The sequence below is a fragment of the Capra hircus genome, chromosome 23 (assembly GCF_001704415.2).
Source record: "Capra hircus breed San Clemente chromosome 23, ASM170441v1, whole genome shotgun sequence".
Lineage (NCBI taxonomy): Eukaryota > Metazoa > Chordata > Mammalia > Artiodactyla > Bovidae > Capra > Capra hircus.
In genome coordinates this window covers 22,821,846-22,841,316 of record NC_030830.1, presented here as the reverse complement: position 1 = coordinate 22,841,316, position 19,471 = coordinate 22,821,846, and the positions used below count along the sequence as shown (strand labels likewise).

General features: G+C 48.1%; 1 protein-coding gene across 6 annotated transcripts in view; it reads right to left on the bottom strand.

The window, feature by feature from the left end:
- LOC102173052 (butyrophilin subfamily 1 member A1) overlaps nucleotides 928–19,471 on the bottom strand; it is a 38,183-nt gene continuing 19,639 nt past the window's right edge. For 3 of the 6 annotated variants that reach the window (XM_018039114.1, XM_018039116.1, XM_018039115.1), the window contains exons 6-10: nucleotides 7,216–7,236; nucleotides 7,095–7,121; nucleotides 5,990–6,016; nucleotides 2,808–2,834; nucleotides 928–2,402 (exon numbers count right to left, since the gene is read on the bottom strand). In XM_018039114.1, the coding sequence (XP_017894603.1) occupies nucleotides 1,732–2,402; nucleotides 2,808–2,834; nucleotides 5,990–6,016; nucleotides 7,095–7,121; nucleotides 7,216–7,236 (773 nt within the window). In that variant the 3' untranslated portion in view covers nucleotides 928–1,731. Of the gene's footprint in view, nucleotides 2,403–2,807; nucleotides 2,835–5,989; nucleotides 6,017–7,094; nucleotides 7,122–7,215; nucleotides 7,237–7,517; nucleotides 7,719–7,834; nucleotides 8,117–12,023; nucleotides 12,372–14,355; nucleotides 14,541–15,635; nucleotides 16,132–19,471 lie in introns of those variants that run through there. The other 3 variants (XM_013973962.2, XM_018039113.1, XM_018039112.1) reach the window with 3 other exon arrangements.

Sequence of the window (19,471 nt, the reverse complement as noted above, 5' to 3'; positions counted from 1 at the left end):
CAGAATGAGGCTATGAGACTGACTGCTTTGATATTGAAATTTTTATAGCTTTGTTCAACACATTTATCCATTCTACTAGGTCCTGCTGATCATTGGCTTGTAGGAAATAATTCCTCATCCCTGCATTCATAACTTTGAAATGTAGGTAAATTAGAGAACTTCCCTGTTGCTCAGACAGTAAAGAATCCTCCTGCAATGGGGGAGAACCAGGTTCAATTCCTGGGGCAGGAAGATCCCCTGTAAAAGGGAATGGCTACCCACCCACTCCAGTATTCTTGCCTGAAGAATTCCATGGACTGAGAAGCCTGGCAGGCTACAATTCATCTGATCACAAAGACCCGGACACAACTAACCCTTTCACTTTTTTTTAATGGCTCCACAGTTACCAATCCAGAAGGTAGGTTCTGTGGATTATCCATGTATCATACAAAACTATCTCCTCTAGTATCCAGTATGAAGTACCTCCAAAGAAATTTCACACTCTATTCATTTTCTTTAATGTCTGGAAAGCCACAAATGCGATTCTGATGATCCACGTAAGTCATTTCTAAGCTTGACCAGCACTCCTTGGCCCCTCGAGCCTCACAGTTTGCTTCAACTGGTGCCGTGCTCGCAGAACCCATCCCACTAACCACCCTCAGGCCCACAGTCCCACAGGCACTGAGCTGCCTGAAGCGGCCTGTGTTTTTCCATTAACCATTACCACTGGACTTGGAAGTGCAGAGGGGCAATACAATGATAAGGGGCATACAATGACCATGGCTCCAGCTCCTGGTCAAAGCTTTTTGCAACTCACCCTGCCTCTGAAAATTCTCTTCTTCATTTACATCTTAATTCAGATAGCAGTTCTCTTATTTCCAGCTGCTGTTAACAGAAATGAAAAACCTAGATCCTTCTTCTTAACTCTTTAAATGAACACAACACAGGTTTTTTACAGGTAACAAAAATTTACTGAGATTTAGGGGAAATGGGTGTGTTTTATCCATCCCAGAACAAGAAATACAAAAAGTAAAAGATTAGACTCCTTAAAACTCCATCAGCCACCCATTTCCCTGGAAATTTTTGGCTGGCCAGCTTTTCTGATTTGATAGTGTCCATCCTCCAAAATAGAACTGGGGACCAACCATCACTCTCTGGGTTCTATTTAACAAACTCAAATTGGATAAAGTAACACCACCAGGCTTCCCTGGTGGCTCAGCCTTAAAGAGTCCACCTGCCAATGGAGGAAGCCTGAGTTCAATCCTTGGGTTAGGGAGAGCTCCTAGAGAAGCAAACAGCAACCCACTCCAGTATTTTTGCCTGGGAAATCCCGTGAACAGAGGAGCCGGGTGGACTTCAGTCCACGGGGTCACAAAAGAGTCGACACAACTTAGCGACTAAGCAACAACAAAAACATGATATTAGTCTGCAGAGTGATTCAACCTCTCATCATTTAGCATATCCAAAGAGTATTAAAACGTCATGAAATATTTTTCGTTACTAAAAGAAAAACAATGCCCCATAGTAAACATCAGGCTACCCCCAAACCAGCTTAGAGTGTCAACTTTTGTAATCGGTTACCTGAGCACACGGTATGAACTGAAAATTCTCATAACCACAAGACCAAGAGCCTGTCTCCAGAGCAGGAGGTGAGACCCCCCAGCCATCCAGGCTGCACCTCAGAGGCCTCTGTCACAAGGGGTCTGAAGCTCCAGGAAGAGCCACAGTGAGGGTGCAGGACAGTGGCAGGCCTTATGGGGACACAGCCTTGGGGTTGCAGGGGAGCAATGGAGACTCGGCCCCTGGAGGACTATCAGCACCAGAGCCTGAGCTGAACCCCGCCCCTGGGAGGCTCACAGGCTCCTTCAGAGAAGGATTGCTAAGGGAAACAGGGAGCCCCTCAGACCCTCCCACCTTGGGGCAGACAGTCAGGGACACGTCTCCTGACCTAATCTTGAAGTATGGAAAGAGAGTCCCAGAGAAGGAAATCTGAGGGAAGGAGAAAATGTGGGAGCCATCAGTCATGTTGTAGAAGGAGATGTCCCCTTCCTGGTGGTCCAGGAACACTCCCACCCTAAGCCTGGGGTGGGGACCCTGCATGAGGGGTAGCACAGTCTGAGGTACAGTACAGGCACAATATCCTTCTTCATATCTCCCCACAACCCAGAACCCCTTATCTGAGGACTCTACATACCAGCCTTTCCTGTTCACACCTTCCCTACAGACCCCCAGGGCCCACTCGCTTTGGTCTCCATCCCTGATCTCCACCTCCCAGTAACAGCGTCCTGATGTGATGCCCTCAAAGCCCAGTACACTGCAGGTATCTCCAGAGGTCACACAGGAGGCCTTCAAGGTCACAGTTGTCTTTTCATGAGAGATGACAAGGTCTGAATGGGCAGATCCTGGATCCAGAGTGACAGGCCCTGCAGAGAAAGTTATCTATCATTCAAGGTCCTCCCCTCCCCAAGAACACACAACCACTCCTCAACCTGGAATCTCAGCTGCATGGGAGGAAGATAAGCACCGTGACAATAGAAACTTGTGATTCAAGTCTATGGGCCTCCAAGCAGGAAACGGACCCACAAGACTGATTTCAGGGTGAGATAGGTCACAGAGCCCTTGAGGACCAGCCTGCTCTCCAAGGGCTGAAGGATGTCTATTTAGCATTCAATGTCAGCCAGTCATCAGCCCCACCTGTGTGTGACTATCACCACCACATCCTACCCCACACTACTGATGTTGCCAGCATCTATATCACCACTGAGAACTGAAGGAGAGGCTATGGGGACAGCAGTAGGAAAATCCAGAAAAAACACAAAGTCACTCACATTCCTGGAACTCCTCCTTCCGCCAATCTACAAGGAAAATACACGTTTCATATCAGGGGTTTGTAGAGACTGTACGTATCAAGGTCAGTGCTTAGTATCATGAAGCATACTTTTGAGAGAGTTATAGGGGAAATGTTTTGGAAATATTCAACTGATGTATGTATTTCTTTTCACAAACACACAGAGAACCATCATGTTGCAACCTTACCATGAAGGCAAAGCCATAAATCTTAATACTGAGGGGTTAAGAGGCTTGATATCAATCTGAACATAAAGATCATTGCCCAAACTTCACTATAAAATAACATTTTCTCCAGTCCTTAGCCACACATCCTTAAAACTAGGTTTTCTGGAGAAAGAATTGGGGAGATCAAAATTTCCAAGGTTCTTAAGCAATTATGAAGAGCTAATTGAACTGAGCATGCAGATTACCTCTAAGTCAGTAGTAGAGAGAATATAACTTAGCTGAGCTGAACTCAGAGAATGACTATAAGTCATTAGTGAAAAGAATTTGGGATACAGCATCAGAGAAATCTTGCTCAGTTAGGAGACAATGGAAAGATTTCAAGGAAAGGAGAGGGATGTTTGAAGTGATAAAGACAGACATGCAGTGAGAGGAAAGACACCCATGAATTCTCTTCTGCTTTTTGTAGGGTTAGTGGAACAAAAACAGTTCTACCTGTGAAGGAAAACCCAAAACATTGGACCTAGTCATCAGCTTCCCCCTATAACTGCCCAGAGAGGTTGTAAGCTTTCAGGAGAACCACAACAAGAGGACCCCAAAGATGTCCATGTTCTAAACCTCGGACTGTGTGAATACACTGTGGTAAAGGGAACTTTATAGATGTGATTAAGAACCTTACGATGTGACCAAGGGTCAGGGGGCGATAACCCAAATACCTAGCCAAGACCTGCTGATCCTCGGCCAGCCCCAAACCAAGAATCTTAAGGACCAGATCAGACTAGTGTTCCCAGGGTAATGGCCTGATATGACTAAAGAAGAACATAAGGATCCCTTTCCCAACTGACCCACAGCCAAATAATTCCTTCCAACCTCCATACTCGCTTTTGGGAAAAAGAAAGGAAGCTCAACAACCAAAGCAAAGCAAACCTTATATGTCATAAGACCCTGAAATGTCTGCACTGAGAGAGCTGTTGCCTCCAGCAGGGTAGAGAATCAGGAACAAGATTAGAACATTTATGGAAATTAGTAAATGGCTCTTTTTTTTTTTTTTTTTTTTTTGCAATTTTGGGATGTAACTTTATTACACCATTCCTACTTAATACAGGTTCATGCTGAAATTGACATTTCTTTCATTTGCCTGATGGAAATAAGATCACATTTGCCTGATGACCTAACCCATGTGACCCTTTGAGAAAAAATGAACTTTAATTTATTTGTTCTTCACCAAGACACTAGTTGATCCCTAGCTATAAATTTCTATACCACAAGTGATAGAGATTAACAACAAGAATAAGAGGGAGGAGAAAAAAGAGAGTTGGCATTTAATTGTGAGACTCCACATGTATCAAGTGTGATGCTATTCTTCACTTAATTGCTACAGCAAATCATTAATATAATTTTTTCCAATTTTATGAATAAAAAGAGATCTGACATTTGACCACCTCCCACTTGACACTTGTCAATATGAAAATGTTGGTTCTAGCTTAATGGGGTTTATCTTTACAAAACAAAACAAGGTATACATTAAAACACATGCTCTTTAATTTAGTAGGTAAGGGAGAGATAGTAAAAGAGGACTCTCTGATCCTCATGTTTAACATAAATCCCAGGGTGAATCAGTAAGAATCCCTAAGGTGGGATCCTAAATCCTCACGCATCTGGCTCCCAGGCATTTTCACCCTTGGTTTACCCTCTGTCTCTCATGATCTATATTCCTGTCTGTAAACAGAAATATTCCAATCAGGGAAAGGGCATACTGCACAGGCTTACAGAGTACAGATCTTTAACTCACCCCAAAGCTAAAGGGTTCTCAGAACAACCTTATGTTACATTAGGATGCCCCATACCACACTCCTGCCCTAACACTACAGGAAAATTGAGATAGTCTCATTATCAGAGGTAAACTGAATTACATGGTTACTTTAAAATGGCTTAAAAACAAATATGCCTTTACTGAAATTTCTTAAAGAGATATCAAGGAGTTGATCACACTTTATGCACCTAAATAACTTGCACACCTTCTGTGTGCTCCCCAGCAAACCACCATGGCTGTGACTTGTGGTCTCTGTTCCACCACTACAAGCCACTCCATCTCTGTAAGACAAATCCCAGACACGGCACTTCCTCCTCATCTCCTCCTCTCTTCCTCCTTCTGGTCTGTCTTCCCTGATTTGCTTCCCACCGTTTCTCTGTGAAATGATTTTGTCTCCTCTACATTTCTTCTTTCCCAGTCTTGGCCCATGGTCCTTAATAAACCCAACCAGGAATGAACCCATCAGCAAATACACAATTCTCTGAAAAGGAAGGTCATGGTTGTTATGTTTTTGTCCCTGTCTCACAAACATATACAGAAGATTTTGAATAAAATTTAAGAACTTTCATAGACCCTCACTCAAGGAGCCCAGAAACATCCCACAATTTTTGGACCCCAGATCCAGAATAGCTGCTCTACAGCAACTAATTCCTCAGCAACCAAGAGGCTTGGAGGATGAAACCCAACCTGGACACAGAGTCAGAGCATGAGGTAGAGAGAAGATCAATATCTCAGAGGACCAGGAGAAAATGGGAAAAACAAAACTAGAGCCAAAAAAGGAAGGAATTTTGAAACAAGACAGATCAGGAAGAACTGAGTCTTAAGTAGGCAAGCATGACTTCTGAAATCTTCCAGAGATGAGTGATTCCTGATACACACAGTCATTCCCTGCTGCCGTCCCTCCTCACCACTGACCCCTCCAATGTCACTTTCACAAAAAGAAGTCCCAACTGCACCAGGTGTTTGGGGAGGGAGCTGCTAACCCTGACAGTGCCCTGCAGTAGAGCACAGGCAGGATGGAGGCACATCTGTGTTCTGAGGAGTCCCTGCAATCTCCAGGTGGAGGCTACAAAGGTGACAAGAAAACCAAGGACACTACCCCACCCTGCTGTGGGGTCCCCTCAGGGAGAAGGGGGCAGAGTCTAGGTTGGGAAGGGGAGGCCACAGGAACTCAGATCCACTTACCTGCATACAGCTGGGCCTTCCTCCAGGCTGAAAGGGAACACACTCTGGTGAGACCTCAGCCAGAAGAAATCTGCTCAGTGTGAATCCACTGGCCACTGCCTTCCCTCTGCTCTGCAGGTGAGACTAACCACAGTGGGGGGAGAGGCTGGAGAGAAGGTGACCTCCAGCCACGTGCAGACAGCCAGGGTGGTGGGGAATCCCTCCCCTGGAGCACAGGTCAGGTGGCCTGTGCTCACTCCATACTGATTCCCACCACTGTCCCACTGCTGCGTGTGATGTTTAGCAAGTCACTTAGCTGTTCTTGCCTCAAAACCCTCAAAAATTCTTATTCTATCTACATTCATTTTTGCTACTAAGGGTCAAAAATTCTACTATCTGTGAAGACATTTTAGGGAGTAAAGTATAAATTATTATATAATTTTAAGAAAGCATTATCATATTCAGTTTTTTTCCTGGAAAAAATAGATTTGGGAAATAACTTGACATGGAAACTATTTTAAGAAGTGAGATGAGCTCTGGGTAAAAGTGGCTAATCTTTCTCAGATGAAATATTTCTAGAGATAAACACTATTCAAGAGTATTGGCTGCTCATTCCATGACATTTCTGTGCATGGTCACCTCAGTTCTGCCCCATAACTTTTTGATCACCACCCAGAGAAACTAGAGAGAATGGACTCCTTGGATGGTGTTTTGGGATGGAGACAGGAGATCACACTCCTAAACTTAATCAAGCTGGTTATTTGTATAGTTCCTTTAATGAAATCTCACAGCACATGACTTTTGCTTCTGGGTACTGACTGAAAACAAGATGCACAGAATGATAGTAAACTATTAATACGGGGGGGTGGGGGGTCAGTCAGGGTTGAAATAAGACCCAGGGTGTATGATAGACTCTGGGGTCAACATTGCACCCAGGATCCCAAGAAGTGGGTGGGAACCAGCGTTCCAGACCTGGGAGAGCCCATGCATGGGTTCTGCCTCCTAGAAGCCTCCACTTCTGTCCCAGGGAAGCAGGTCCACATGTCTATGCCTAGACAGAATGGAGGAGAGGGACGCCTTGGCACAGGTAGGACAGGAAACCCAAGGACACCGGAGAGTCACTCACCAGCCAGATAAGCGGATTTCCTCCTCTCTGAAAGGCAACACACAGGAAATAGGTGAGCTAAGAACCAGACTGTCTCCTATGAAGGGGATGCAGAGAGCTCAAGAGGAAAAGCAGAACTTACCAAGTTCTTCCTGAAGTTTAGCTGAAAGAGAGTAAAAAAAAAAAAAAAAAAAAAGGCATGAACTCCACTCCCTAAGAAAAAGAATCCACAAATACGACCTCTCTGTTTGTAACCTCTGAAGAAGACGTTCCAGCTACAGACCCATCGGAGCCTCCACGGCTCCAGCTGTCCACCCAGGTCTCCCTAGCCACCTGCTCTGGACTGAGATTTCCCCAGAGCCCTGGACTCAGGCCCTGTGGTCAGTTCCTCCCTCTCAGCACCAGCTGCCACATTCACCAGCCTTGACCCCTGTCCTGCCTTACCTGTGTCCTTCAGCACTTCCTCCTTTCTCTGACGGTCCTGCTCTCTAGTCTGGTACAGAGTCTCCTTTTCTCGAATCTCCTGCACCTTCATGGAATGTTCTCTCTTGGTGTAACACCCAGCCCCAAGGAGCAAGATCACCAGCACAGTCAGGCTCACCGAGAAAGCCACCTTCCAGGGAGAGGCCTGGGGGAAGAAGGGCTCTGCAGCCCAGCCAGACACCCCGTCAGGGCCCCCGCCCAGGACAGCCCAGCCCAGAACACCCAGGAACACCCGGCCCCCTCCTCCAGCCTTGCTGGAAGCCGGGAGCACCTCTGACCTGGGATGAAAATGGCCATGGCCTCCTCCTGGCCCAGGACAGGGTTGAGGATGGAGCAGGTCACGTTCCCCACAGAGCTGTCTCTCACCACCAGCGCCGCCTCCACGCTGAACAGCCCTTCAGCATCCTGGGTGTGGGTCTCGGAGAACGCCAGGAACTTCTCTCCGCTGACGTCTCTCCACTGCACCTGGGGCTTCGGGAACCACCCCGAGGCCGTGCACACCACGCGGACCCCGTCTTCCTCAGGCCCTGTGATGCGCACCTGAGGGGCAGAGCCCACACCTGCGGGAGGCAAGATGCAGAGCCCAGGGACCCAGCAGTTCCTACGTGTGCACAACTCCAGGGGGCGCCCTGCACTTGGCATTCTGGGGGCTCTGGGGGGCTCTGGGGGCAGCCTGGTCCCACAGGGAACAAGGAGGTGGCCTTGCCTCGGCGAACAGAAGGAAGGAACATGGGGACCCCCAGGGTTTCAGAGGGCTGGGCCCCTTCTCCCCAGTCGTGCAGATGGAAGGGCTGATGCCATGTAAACAGGGGGAGGAATGTGGTCCCAGGTCCACCCTTATCCTGGACTCTCCTCACCTCACACTCTCCCAGGCCGCCTGCTTCCACACCCACTGCCTCTCTTTATAAATCACCACCAAAATTAAGTCATCTAAGAACCCTATGTCCTAAACGTCCCTTCCTTTTATCTACAGGTTTACCTCTACCCAAATCCTCACATATACTTCCAACTCATAATTCTAGAACTGAATATGTGATTTGGCCCCATCCGTGATGGATTCTGTATAAAAATATTGCCAACTCTTCACTCCCCTTTATATCCAGCTCCCTGTCTGCCACAGTTTTCGGTGCCTCCACACTCTGCCTCGGGGCCAGTCCTGTGACTCAACTAGCCACTAAGAGATTAGGTCATGTGACTAGGTTGTAAAGTCCTTGTGTCGTTGGGCTGCTCTCCACCAGGGGGAGGACGTGTTTGCTCTAGTATAGCCTTTCCTGCTGAAACTTTCCTAGATCAATCAATAGCCAGTTGAACAAACCCACATGAACAGACCCAGCAAAGGTTCTTATGTGACCTCCTCAGCTGACTGTAATGACAAATACGAATTAAAAATAACAGGCTCATTCTCCCTGTTGAAAATAAGGGCAGAGATTCCCCTTCCCTTGTTTTTCTTAGAATATTTCCTTGAGAAAACCTGTAATCGTAGGTATTTTCTCCCCAGTTTTAAATGTATATAAATCCTTTTCGAGAACTAGATAAGAATTTTGACCCAGGAATGTCTTTCACTAGGACCTAGGAGCTATCTGTAAATATAAAGTTCAAGGGAAACAGCACCCCACTTTCCCCTTCCTTGTGGGAGGATAGGAGTCCAGCTTCAGCCATCACCAAGCTACAAGGTGTAAAAATACCTCCTGTCATAAAAACATAAGGATTTGTTTTTCCTCAGGCTTAAACCAATTAGCTAACATAGATGGTCAGCTCAATTACCAGGAAAAGTTAGAGTGAACTGTGTGACAGACGGTGCTATCAAGTCCTCCGACATGAGGAATAGTTATTGTTCTTAAAAACAAGTATGTAATGGGTTGTATCTGCTTGGCTTTATAAAAGGGGGGAGATATCTTTCTGTCTTTACAATCTCTTAGACAATTGCCTGTGATGTCTATCACATACTGGTTGAATGCCCATTCAGTAATAAAACTGCATTCTTTCTCCACTAACTGTGAAGATGATTTCTGGTTTGGGAGATTTTTTTGTTTTGTAGCCAGCATGACAAAAGAGATATGAATAAACCCATATAAGATTAATCAAATACAGCCCAAACTAGCTGCACTCCCTTCATGCCTGAATTAAATAGATGGTTACTGTTATACGCCACTGTGATCTTTGTGACTGTTTATTACACAGCATTATCTTGACAATAGATAACTAACATACATAAAGCAAAGAATCTTGCCCACCATCCAATTCTACAAGAATCCAGTCATTAACCTCTCAGTTACTCACTGACAGTACACTCTGAAAGGAATTCGGGGTGAAAATAGGGCAAGGCACCCTGTGCTTTGGAAAAACAAGCCCCTTAGATACTTAGAGATATCTCAGGAAAAAAATAGTGAACCTAGATTCTTGCATCTTCCTGCTGCTGCTGCTGCTGCTGCTGCTAAGTCACTTCAGTCGTGGCCGACTCTGTGCGACCCCATAGACAGCAGCCCACCAGGCTCCCCCGCCCCTGGGATTCTCCAGGCAAGAACATTGGAATGGGTTGCCATGTCCTTCTCCAGTGCATGAAAGTGAAAAGTGAAAGAGAAGTCGCTCAGTCATGTCCGACTCTTCGAGACCCCATGGACTGCAGCCTACCAGGCTCCTCCGTCCATGGGATTTTCCAGGCAAGAGTACTGGAGTGGGGTGCCATTGCCTTCTCCGCATCTTCCTAGAAAAGTGCTAATATTATTAACTGATATATCTGATCCTTGCGACAAACAGTAACATTTTACCAAAGTGTACGCTTGACTTCTGGGCTTCTCCAGTGGCTCAGCAGTAAAGAATCTACCTACAATGCAGGAGCAACAGGAGATGTGGGTTAGATCCCTGGGCTGGGAAGACCCCCTGAGGAGGAAATGGCAGCTCACTCCAGTATTCTTACCTGGAGAATCCCATGGCCAGAGGAGTCTGGTGGGCTACAAGTTCATGGGGTCGCAGAGTCGGACACGACTGAAGCCACTTAGCATACTAAGCATGCTTGACTGCACTTGTTCCCTAGCCAAAATCCTATATAAACTGGCTTCTCCCCCTACCTCATTGGAGCAGTTTCTCAGAGCTACTGAGAAGCTATTTCCTGGATTATATACTCCTCAGTAAGACCCTTAATAAAACATAGCTCACAGTTCTTAAGTTGTGTGTTTTTCTTCAATCAACACACATAATTTTCAATATTCTTACCACTAAACAACAAACAGCCAATGCAAAACTCTGAGTTTCTGCAGTCTCCTCTTCCCCCCACAAACTCTGTCCCCAAATACACTCAATCAGCTTGCTCTACTTTCTAAACATCACAGATGTCTGATTCCCTCGTCTCTCTATGTGATCCCATTGCCTCTTCTGGGGGTCAGCCTGTGGACCTCGTAACTACATCCATGCCTTCAGCCTGGCTCACCTTTCATTCACAGCTGACCAAAGAAATGTCCCAGGAACTGCCCTGTTGAAAATTTCCTCAGTGGTGCATGGACACCCATAGCACAGCATGCAAAGTCTTCTACAACCTAGCATCTACCTGGCCCCTCAAATTCCTCTCCTCTTCCCCCCAGCTTCCACTGTCTGTGCCCCTCAGGGACCACACACTGCAGCACCAAGGACTCTTAACTGCTAGCGACTGCAATCACCACACTCTATCTCCTCTCTTCTCTCTTTCTCTTCTTTCTTCTCCTCTCCCCTGACTTCTCATATTCCAGTGCATCAACCTCAAGGGCTCTTTGCAGCCTGATCTAATGAACTCAGGGGCCCCTTTCAGTGTATATTACCTGCAAAATTCTCCTGACCACCAGAGAGAGCATTAATCAATCCTTTCTCTGTGCACCCCATGCCAAGAACATATCTTTATTCAATTGTTGTCATCTCTTACAACCCTCCATTTACTCATCTTATCAACCATGAGGGCTTCCTGCTCCAGCCACTCCTCCTCCAGTCACACTCCTCCAGCCACACTCCTGCCTCAGGGTTTCATGCCAGGTGTTTCCTCTGCTGGGAACTCTGGTCCCACAGATATCTACATGGCTAAATCCCTACTTCCTTTGAGCCTCTGCTCAAATTGTCAGAAAATCCCAACCCGAAGCCCCACATGACACAAGCCCACCCCACCCCATCCTGGCCCCCTTCCACTGTTACATTTGCCCTTTTATCATAAGTATGAATACTTACCACCTCCTAATTTCCTCTATAACCTATTTGTCAAAGTATTTATGTACTGCCTCTAGAATATAAACTCCACAGAACAGGGAACATTGTTTGGTTCACTGATGCATCCCAGGTGCCCAGAACAGGATGTGACATAGAGTAGGGTTTCAATACGTTTGCACCAAATAATGCAATGAGTGGATGAGCCTCCTGTTCCATATCTATAAAATGAGGGATTGATTGCCATTATCCCTGAAGTTCCTCTCAACTCCAATACTCCAGGATCAAAAATAAGTCACCAACCTGCCACCTTCAGCTCCAAATTGGCCTCTTCGTAGAAGCCTCCCTTTTTGAAGAAGCAGGTGTACAGTCCATCATCATAAACATGGACATTCTGGATACGCACTGCAGCTTCTCCCTGGTTGAGGAGGTCCCTCACCAGTGAGGTCCGCCCTGCGTAAGGAACCATCTGCTCCTCTTTCTGTTCGAGTCGGTCTTGATAGATGAACACGGCTTCTGAAAACTTGGAGCGGAACCACCTCAGCTCCATGTCTTCGGCACTCATGGCTGGAGATACACGACAGGGTAGCTGGACTTCCCCGCCCAGCACTGCCACAATGGGGTCCGGGGGAGCGATCACGGTGAACCCCTCTGTGGACACAGACACAGGAGTGAGAGAGGAGGAGACACAGAGGGAGCACGGAACACACGCTCAGTGTGATGGAAAGCCCTGGGCAGGCTGGGGACAGGTGTCAGGTGGGATGAACCCTGACCTGATAGGTTGAGCTGTAATGATTCTGAATTTGAGCTAGACTGATGATAATTTTGTGACCCAGAAAAGATGTCAAAGAGAGTCCCTCATCCATCTGTATTGCTGTCTTCACACCCTTCCATGGAAAATTCTAGCTGAATGGTTTCCACCTTCAGCATGCAGCAAAATCAGCAAGAGGGCTTATAAAACCGCAGTGGTGGGCCAACACCCCCAGAGATTAAGTAAGGTCTGAGGTGGGCCCAAGGATGTGCATTTCTAAACTATTCCAAGACGCTGGTACTGATGTTTCAGGGGCCTCACTTTGAGAAGCACAGCTCTATCCTGCCCTTCTTGGGCAGGACTGAACCCTGACCAAACAGAATACCTGTGGTCAAGGTCAAAACTCCTTGATCATTCAGTCACATCCTAGTATAGCCACACTATTCTATTCCAGAGCTAAATTTATCTCTGTTCATGACTTTCTCCTCAGCTCAAATGTGCGCTAAAAACTAGACACAAATACTGTTTCCATTAAAAGCCTACCTTCACTTTTTTCACCCACAAGTGCTCATTTTCACCCCCACTGACATCTCCTCAGAGCCCTTGGCCTTCTGAGGCCTGGAGGATGGGCCACGACCTGACCCTTGTGCAGGATGTCCCTGCTGGATCTACAGAGAATGACTCCTCAGCTCCTGAGCTGCTCAGAGTTGATCTGAGTCACCTTGGTCTCTCACCTGGAAGGCGACAGTACACTGGCCTCCCTGGGTCTCCTCACTCCCAAGTCTGCAGCTCTTTCCACCTGTAAACCACGTCCCCACTCTACCCAAAGCTTTGCCGACTCTCCTCAGCCTCTTCAGTGGACCAAAGGCCTGACGGGGACGACACCCAGGGCTTCTGGACCCAAGCTCCTACTTCTCGCCCTCTGCTTCACTTTGCTCTAGCCAAGACTTGCCTCCACACTCCCTTGAACAATCCAGGCCCACAGGCAGCTTTGCACTGGCTGTTCTCTCTTGCAGAAGCCATGCTTCCACTGGAACCCTCACAGGCTCACCCCCTCCTCCAGGTTTTTTTCTTATCTCACTGTCTCACTGAACACCTCTCTGAACACTGCTGCCCGCTTCCCACTTCCGCATGCCTGACTGCCCTCTACCCCATGCTGCTTCACTGCTTCTCCTCTCATTGCTTATAAAAAACTATTCATTACACTGCTTTCATGCATTTATTGTTCATGGTTCCCTGCTACGTTGTAAGGTTTTACAAAGACACGAATCTGCCTGGTTTGTTCATAAAAAGCACCTACCACATGTTCAATACTCTGTAGATATATGAGAAATGGAAAGAATTAATTAATGAATGTGTTATGTAAAATGAAGATACTACACAAAAAAATGAGGTGAAAGATATTGTCATATATACCATAGTTGAATTTTTAAAACATGATAAACACCTCATTGGATAGCTATCAAGGCATTTTGATATGCCTTGAGGCTTAAAGACTTATAAGGCTTATAGTCTTTATATTGAGGCTTAGTGAAGTCGCTCAGTCATGTCTGACTCTTTGCGACCCCGTGGACTGTAGCCTACCATACTCCACTGTCCATGGGATTTTCCCAGGCAAGAGTACTGGAGTGAGTTGCCATTTTCTTCTCCAGAGGATCTTCTCAACCCAGGGACCGAACCCAGATCTCCCACATTATAAGCAGACGCTTTACCGTCTGAGCTACCAGGCTTAAAGACTCTCAAAAACTGAATGGCAATTACTGGTTTGGGGAGTATCATAATTTTTCTAGAGAAGAGACTTTTGAAACAGCAACCCACTCCTGATGGAGAGAACCAACCCAGCTCCCAGGAATCCACACAGGAAGAGGGGTGGGGTATACTCACGTGCGAAACCCCCAGCGGGCAGCTGCATGAAGAGGAGCAGAGAGATGAGGTGGCAGAGCCCAGAGCCGCGGGAGAAGTCCTCCATCCCCTCAGCGCTGGGGAGACACAGGGCAGGAGGCAGACCCAGGGCTGGCCCAGAGCTCAGGGACCCCGGTGGGGAGGAGGGCTCAGGGCCAGAAACAGTCCTGCAGCAGCAGAGCCCCCACTGGATAGCTGGGCTGATGAGGTGCTGGGCTCCCCACAACTCTGACACCCAGAAAGCACTGAGCCTGGACTCCTCCCAGCCCTGTGAAAGCCTCTGTGGGGCTAAACAACCACAAGGTTTGCTTGGGAAAAACGCCCTCCTTCCCTTCCCACCCAAATGGCACCTGAAGCCTAGCCCACCCTGCCAGAACACCAGGTGCTTCCTTTCCCAGCAACGGGTGCCCTGAGCTGGGACCATCCTGCATCTTCCCATTATTCATAACCACCAGCGACGCCGGTACATCAGTTATGTACAGAGACCCAGGTTCAGCTCCTCAATGTGAAGCACAGGCCAGCTCCCACTTGGGGCCCCACAAACACCCTCCTCAAGGGGACTGTGGGTCCTTCAGAGGCACTGTGTGCTGCCTCTGCTGCTGGGTTAGTTCACCTGCATTTCAACCCCACCCAGCCCTTTCCTGCAGGGACCAAGGACAAGGCCTGCAACCCAGGTGCCCAGTCAGTCCCCACAGATAGCTTAATCCTCATCTGCACTGAATTTAAAGAAGATTTGTGCATTGGGGTTGGAGATCCCAGTGGAAACAGAGCAGCCAAAGAGAAAAAATGAGTCCTCATCAGAGAAAAGACCCCAAAACACTAAATGTTTGAGGCAGGGGAGGAGGTAGCTTAGGGTCCTGGGAAGGACAGATACTAGGGGCTAAGTGCTGAGTCCTCCACCCAAGACTGAGCCCCTGTCTGCCAAGTTTCTCAACCATCTTCATGTTATTCCTCTTCTGCAAAATGAAGATATTAACGGCATTTCCATCTCAAGGTTTTCATGAGAATCACATGAATTTATATTTGTAGTCACTACATGGAATTAGAAAACAACCTATTACTAGTAAGTGCTATAGCAGTAACACTGAAGCAAATGAGTGAAGGCACACCCCTCACTGTGGTGGTCCTGGGTCTCCCTAGAGCCACTGCACCATCCAGCACCACCCACCTGCCCCCAGCCCCGCCACCTGCTCAGCCTCCTCCTCAACCCTGCTGCTCCCTGCCTGCTCTTCTTGCCCACAGTGTCTTCAAAACCCACTTACCTGCTCTGAAAGGCCGGGACTTCAGGAGTGTCTCTAAGCTCAGCAGCATGAGAAGGTTCAGGGATCCTGGCAGACCCCAAATCTGCCCTCAGAATTCGCAGCTGAAGTTAGTCACTCAGAGCCCCAATCCTGGTCCAGATCCAAGTCTGGGTTCCTCGTGTCTGGGGGCAGGTGGTCCCAGGAGAGTGGAGAAGCAACAGAGCCCGGCCCGGGGGTATCTGCAGAGACCAGACCGTGGGACCCTCAGAAATGATCCCGGTCAGCTCAGTCCACCCTTCTCTGGTTCCTTCACTATTGGAAAGTGAAACCTGGAAAAAGCAGTCCCCGCAGACTCTGCCCTGCCCTCTGGACAGTCACCTGGTTATCAAGAAGGAAACAGCACAATCGGAGCAGCAACAAGAGAGCGGATTCAAGTAAAGCTGAACCACCCTGAGGGGCACAGAGACCCACAGACTCGATAACCGTTCTCGACAAGCGCTCCGCTCCGGGTTGTGCATGTGTGCTGACTCCCTCAGTTGTGTTTCACTCTTTGTGATCCCATGGACTGAGCCTGTCAAGCTCCTCTGTCCATGGAATTTTCCAGGCAAGAATACTGGAATGAGTGCCATTTCCTGCACCAGGAGATCTTCCCAACCATGCAATCAAACCCACATCACTTGGGTCTCCTGCATTGGCAGGCAGATTCTTTACTAATTTGTCACCCGAGAAGACATACTCCAGGATGGCAGCATTCTAACCTCGGAAGTGGGGACTGTACGCAGCACACAGCCTGCACAGACTAACACCTACCCCCGCCTGACTCCATGTCGGCTAGAAAGTACACAGGGCACAGCCCCCAGCGTGGCTGCTTCCTTTTCTTCCCCAGCAGATGACCCAGGAACTCCCCCAACCTGGCCCCCCAGGGGCTAACCCCCAGGCTTCACACGTTTCCAGGACCAACTCCAGAATCTTGGCTGAATGGACAGTGCCCTAAGGCTTGTTAAGATTGTGTATCACCCATGGCCTGGGCACAGCCATTCAGACCCCTTTTCTGCCAGGCCCAGTGAACACCAGGAAAGGCCTGATTCTCTGGTCTCCAAAAAAGAACCAACGGGACTGCCTCTTCCTCTCCAGCTCATCCCTCCCTGAACTTTCCTTACCTAGTAAAGGACACCTGTGTTCACCCAGTTTCCTCTGCCGGAAACTTGAACGGCATCTTTCACACCCCACTCTCCCATGAAATGTGCTTCCAACACATTCAAGATTTTCACAAATTCATGCTAACAGCCATTACATACTCTCATTTCTCTGCTGACACAGAGTTTTCCTCATGGGTCTCCCGACCCACCTCCGGCCTCACTCCCTCCAGGTTATTTTCTTTCCAATGTCATGACACTCCCAGGTCAGTTTATGTCAACTTTATGCCTCACCCTTCAAGGGACCCCTCTGCTTCAACCTCACCTCCGCGGCTCCGAGGCCTCCAGCTTCCTGTCTGACCTCATCCCATGCCTCTCCCAGCTGCCCCCTTACTGGTCTCACCAGCCCCTGGATGATCCTGCTCCTCCCCCACATTCATCACGGTCCACTGTACAGCTCTCACCTCAAATGACCTTGCTCAAGGCACACTTTGCTGACCTCCTGACCCCCATTATGAGATCCATACACAAGCCTTTTGCGGTTTGGGTGGCACCCTGTCTCCTCCACAGCCCTGACCTGTGTTCACCTGAGGAATGTCGAGGGAATCCAAGAGAGGAGGCACTCTTCCGGGCATGTAGGAGGCACTCCATAAACATTGGTTGAGCTGACTGGCAGGAGTCTCTTCATTAGCACATGGGCTACTCAACCTCATCCAATTTCACAGAACACTCTAGTCCACAGAGAAACAGGAAGACTGCTAACTCTGAACTAATGGAGTCAGCCTCTGGAAGGCCACGACAGCCCACCATCTGCCCATCTCTGCTTTCCTGTCTGCCGCTGCTGCTGCTAAGTCACTTAAGTCGTGGCCGACTCTGTGCGACCCCACCGACGGCAGCCCACCAGGCTCTGCCATCCCTGGGATTCTTCAGGCAAGAACGCTGGAGTGGGTTGCCATTTCCTTCTCCAATGCATGAAAGTGAAAGTGAAGTCACTCAGTCGTGTCTGACTCTTCACGACCCCATGAACTGCAGCCTACCAGGCTCCTCTGTCCATGGGATTTTCCAGGCAAGAGTACTGGAGTGGGGTGCCATCGCCTTCTCCAGCTTTCCTGTCTACCCCAGACATAAAGACTTCACTAGTTACAGCCATGGACTGGCAACACCAGGTTCAACCACCACTAATGCTCCCTCAGTGCTTCCCTGGTAACCCAGACCGTAAAGAGTCTGCCTGCAGGGTGGGAGTCAGGATGTTCAGATCCCCTGAAGGAGAGCGTGGCAATGCACTGCAGTATTCTTGCCTCGAGAATCCCATGGACAGAGGAGCCTGGCAGGCCACAGCCCATGGGGTCACAGAGTCAGTCACAACTGAGCGGCTAAGCACACACAAGCACAGTGCTCCCTCCAGCCTGCCCAGTGTCCCAGTGTCAGTGGTTCAGGTCTGAAGCGACTTGGGCTCGTGTCTCTCCCTCCTCACCTCTGCCTCGTGGTTGTCACTGTTATCTTCATTCTACAGATGAGAAAACCAAATCTCACAGATTCACAGCCACACACTCAGCAAATCTCTCTCAGCCTGTGTTCACTCTGGGTTGTTCTGAACGACCCATTATATTTGTCTCCACAGAGTAAGGACCAGTGGACCCACAAAACCATGAACTGTTGATTAGTGCCCAGAAGTCTGGTCTGAGGTGTTATAGCTCTGGACAAACCCAGACCATCAGGGTATACCTGAACACATCCCACTTTGTCTTCCCCAAAAGGTCAGCTCCCTCTAATATCCACCTGGACTCAGGAATATTTGGAATATTTATATTAACCGCAGCAGATATAATGAGACAAGTTCAAAATTTAGCTTCCAGGGCCCCCCTAATCTCTATCCCCCACTTACACCACCAATCCCTTCACCACAAGGAGACTTTTTAAGGTCTCAGAGACATTAGAGGAATTTTATAACAACCATATTTTATTGAATACTTCCTATGTGCCAAGAACCAAGCCACACAAATTCCATTTATGCTACTTCATTCTCACACGTGCAGACAGACATGAAGTAAGACATGAGTGCTGGCATCGAGGACACTTAGTCCAAAACCCTCACAGAGGAGGGAGGGGTTAGAGCTGCAGGGAGACTGCCTCCTCAATCCTCCCCCAGCCCTCAAACCCAGCCCAACCCACCCCCAGCTCCATACAACTTCACAGGAAGCAGGAACAAGCAAGGACCTTGGACTCAGACACGCCCCAAGATGATCTGACCAGAAAGCTTATCTCACCCTGAATGCCAGCCCTTTGAGTCCATACTGGGAGGAGAGAGGGGCGGGAATGACAACGTACAGGAAAGATTTTTCTGGAAGTACACTGGAAGGACACTGGAACACACTGGCAAGGTGGACAGAAGCAGTCAACTTCACCGACCTCCCCTGCCACCGCAGGCAGCAGGGTCGTGTGCCAGCTGCTTCTTGCTCACTCGCCACAAAAGACTTTTCTTTCTCAAAATATAAATTATCTCAATGCTAACAGGGTTAATATTTAACAGCCATAATATCCCTTATCTTTCATTTGCTTCAGAAGCTTTCAAAACAGTTTCAGAAAAACTTCTAATGCATAAAACCATAGTGATATGAAATGAATTGTGATTTTTAAAATGCTACAGTAGATGAAAAATATTAAACTCCTATTTTAAACAACATACAATCTGGAAACCTTATTGTCCTTCACATTGTTAAG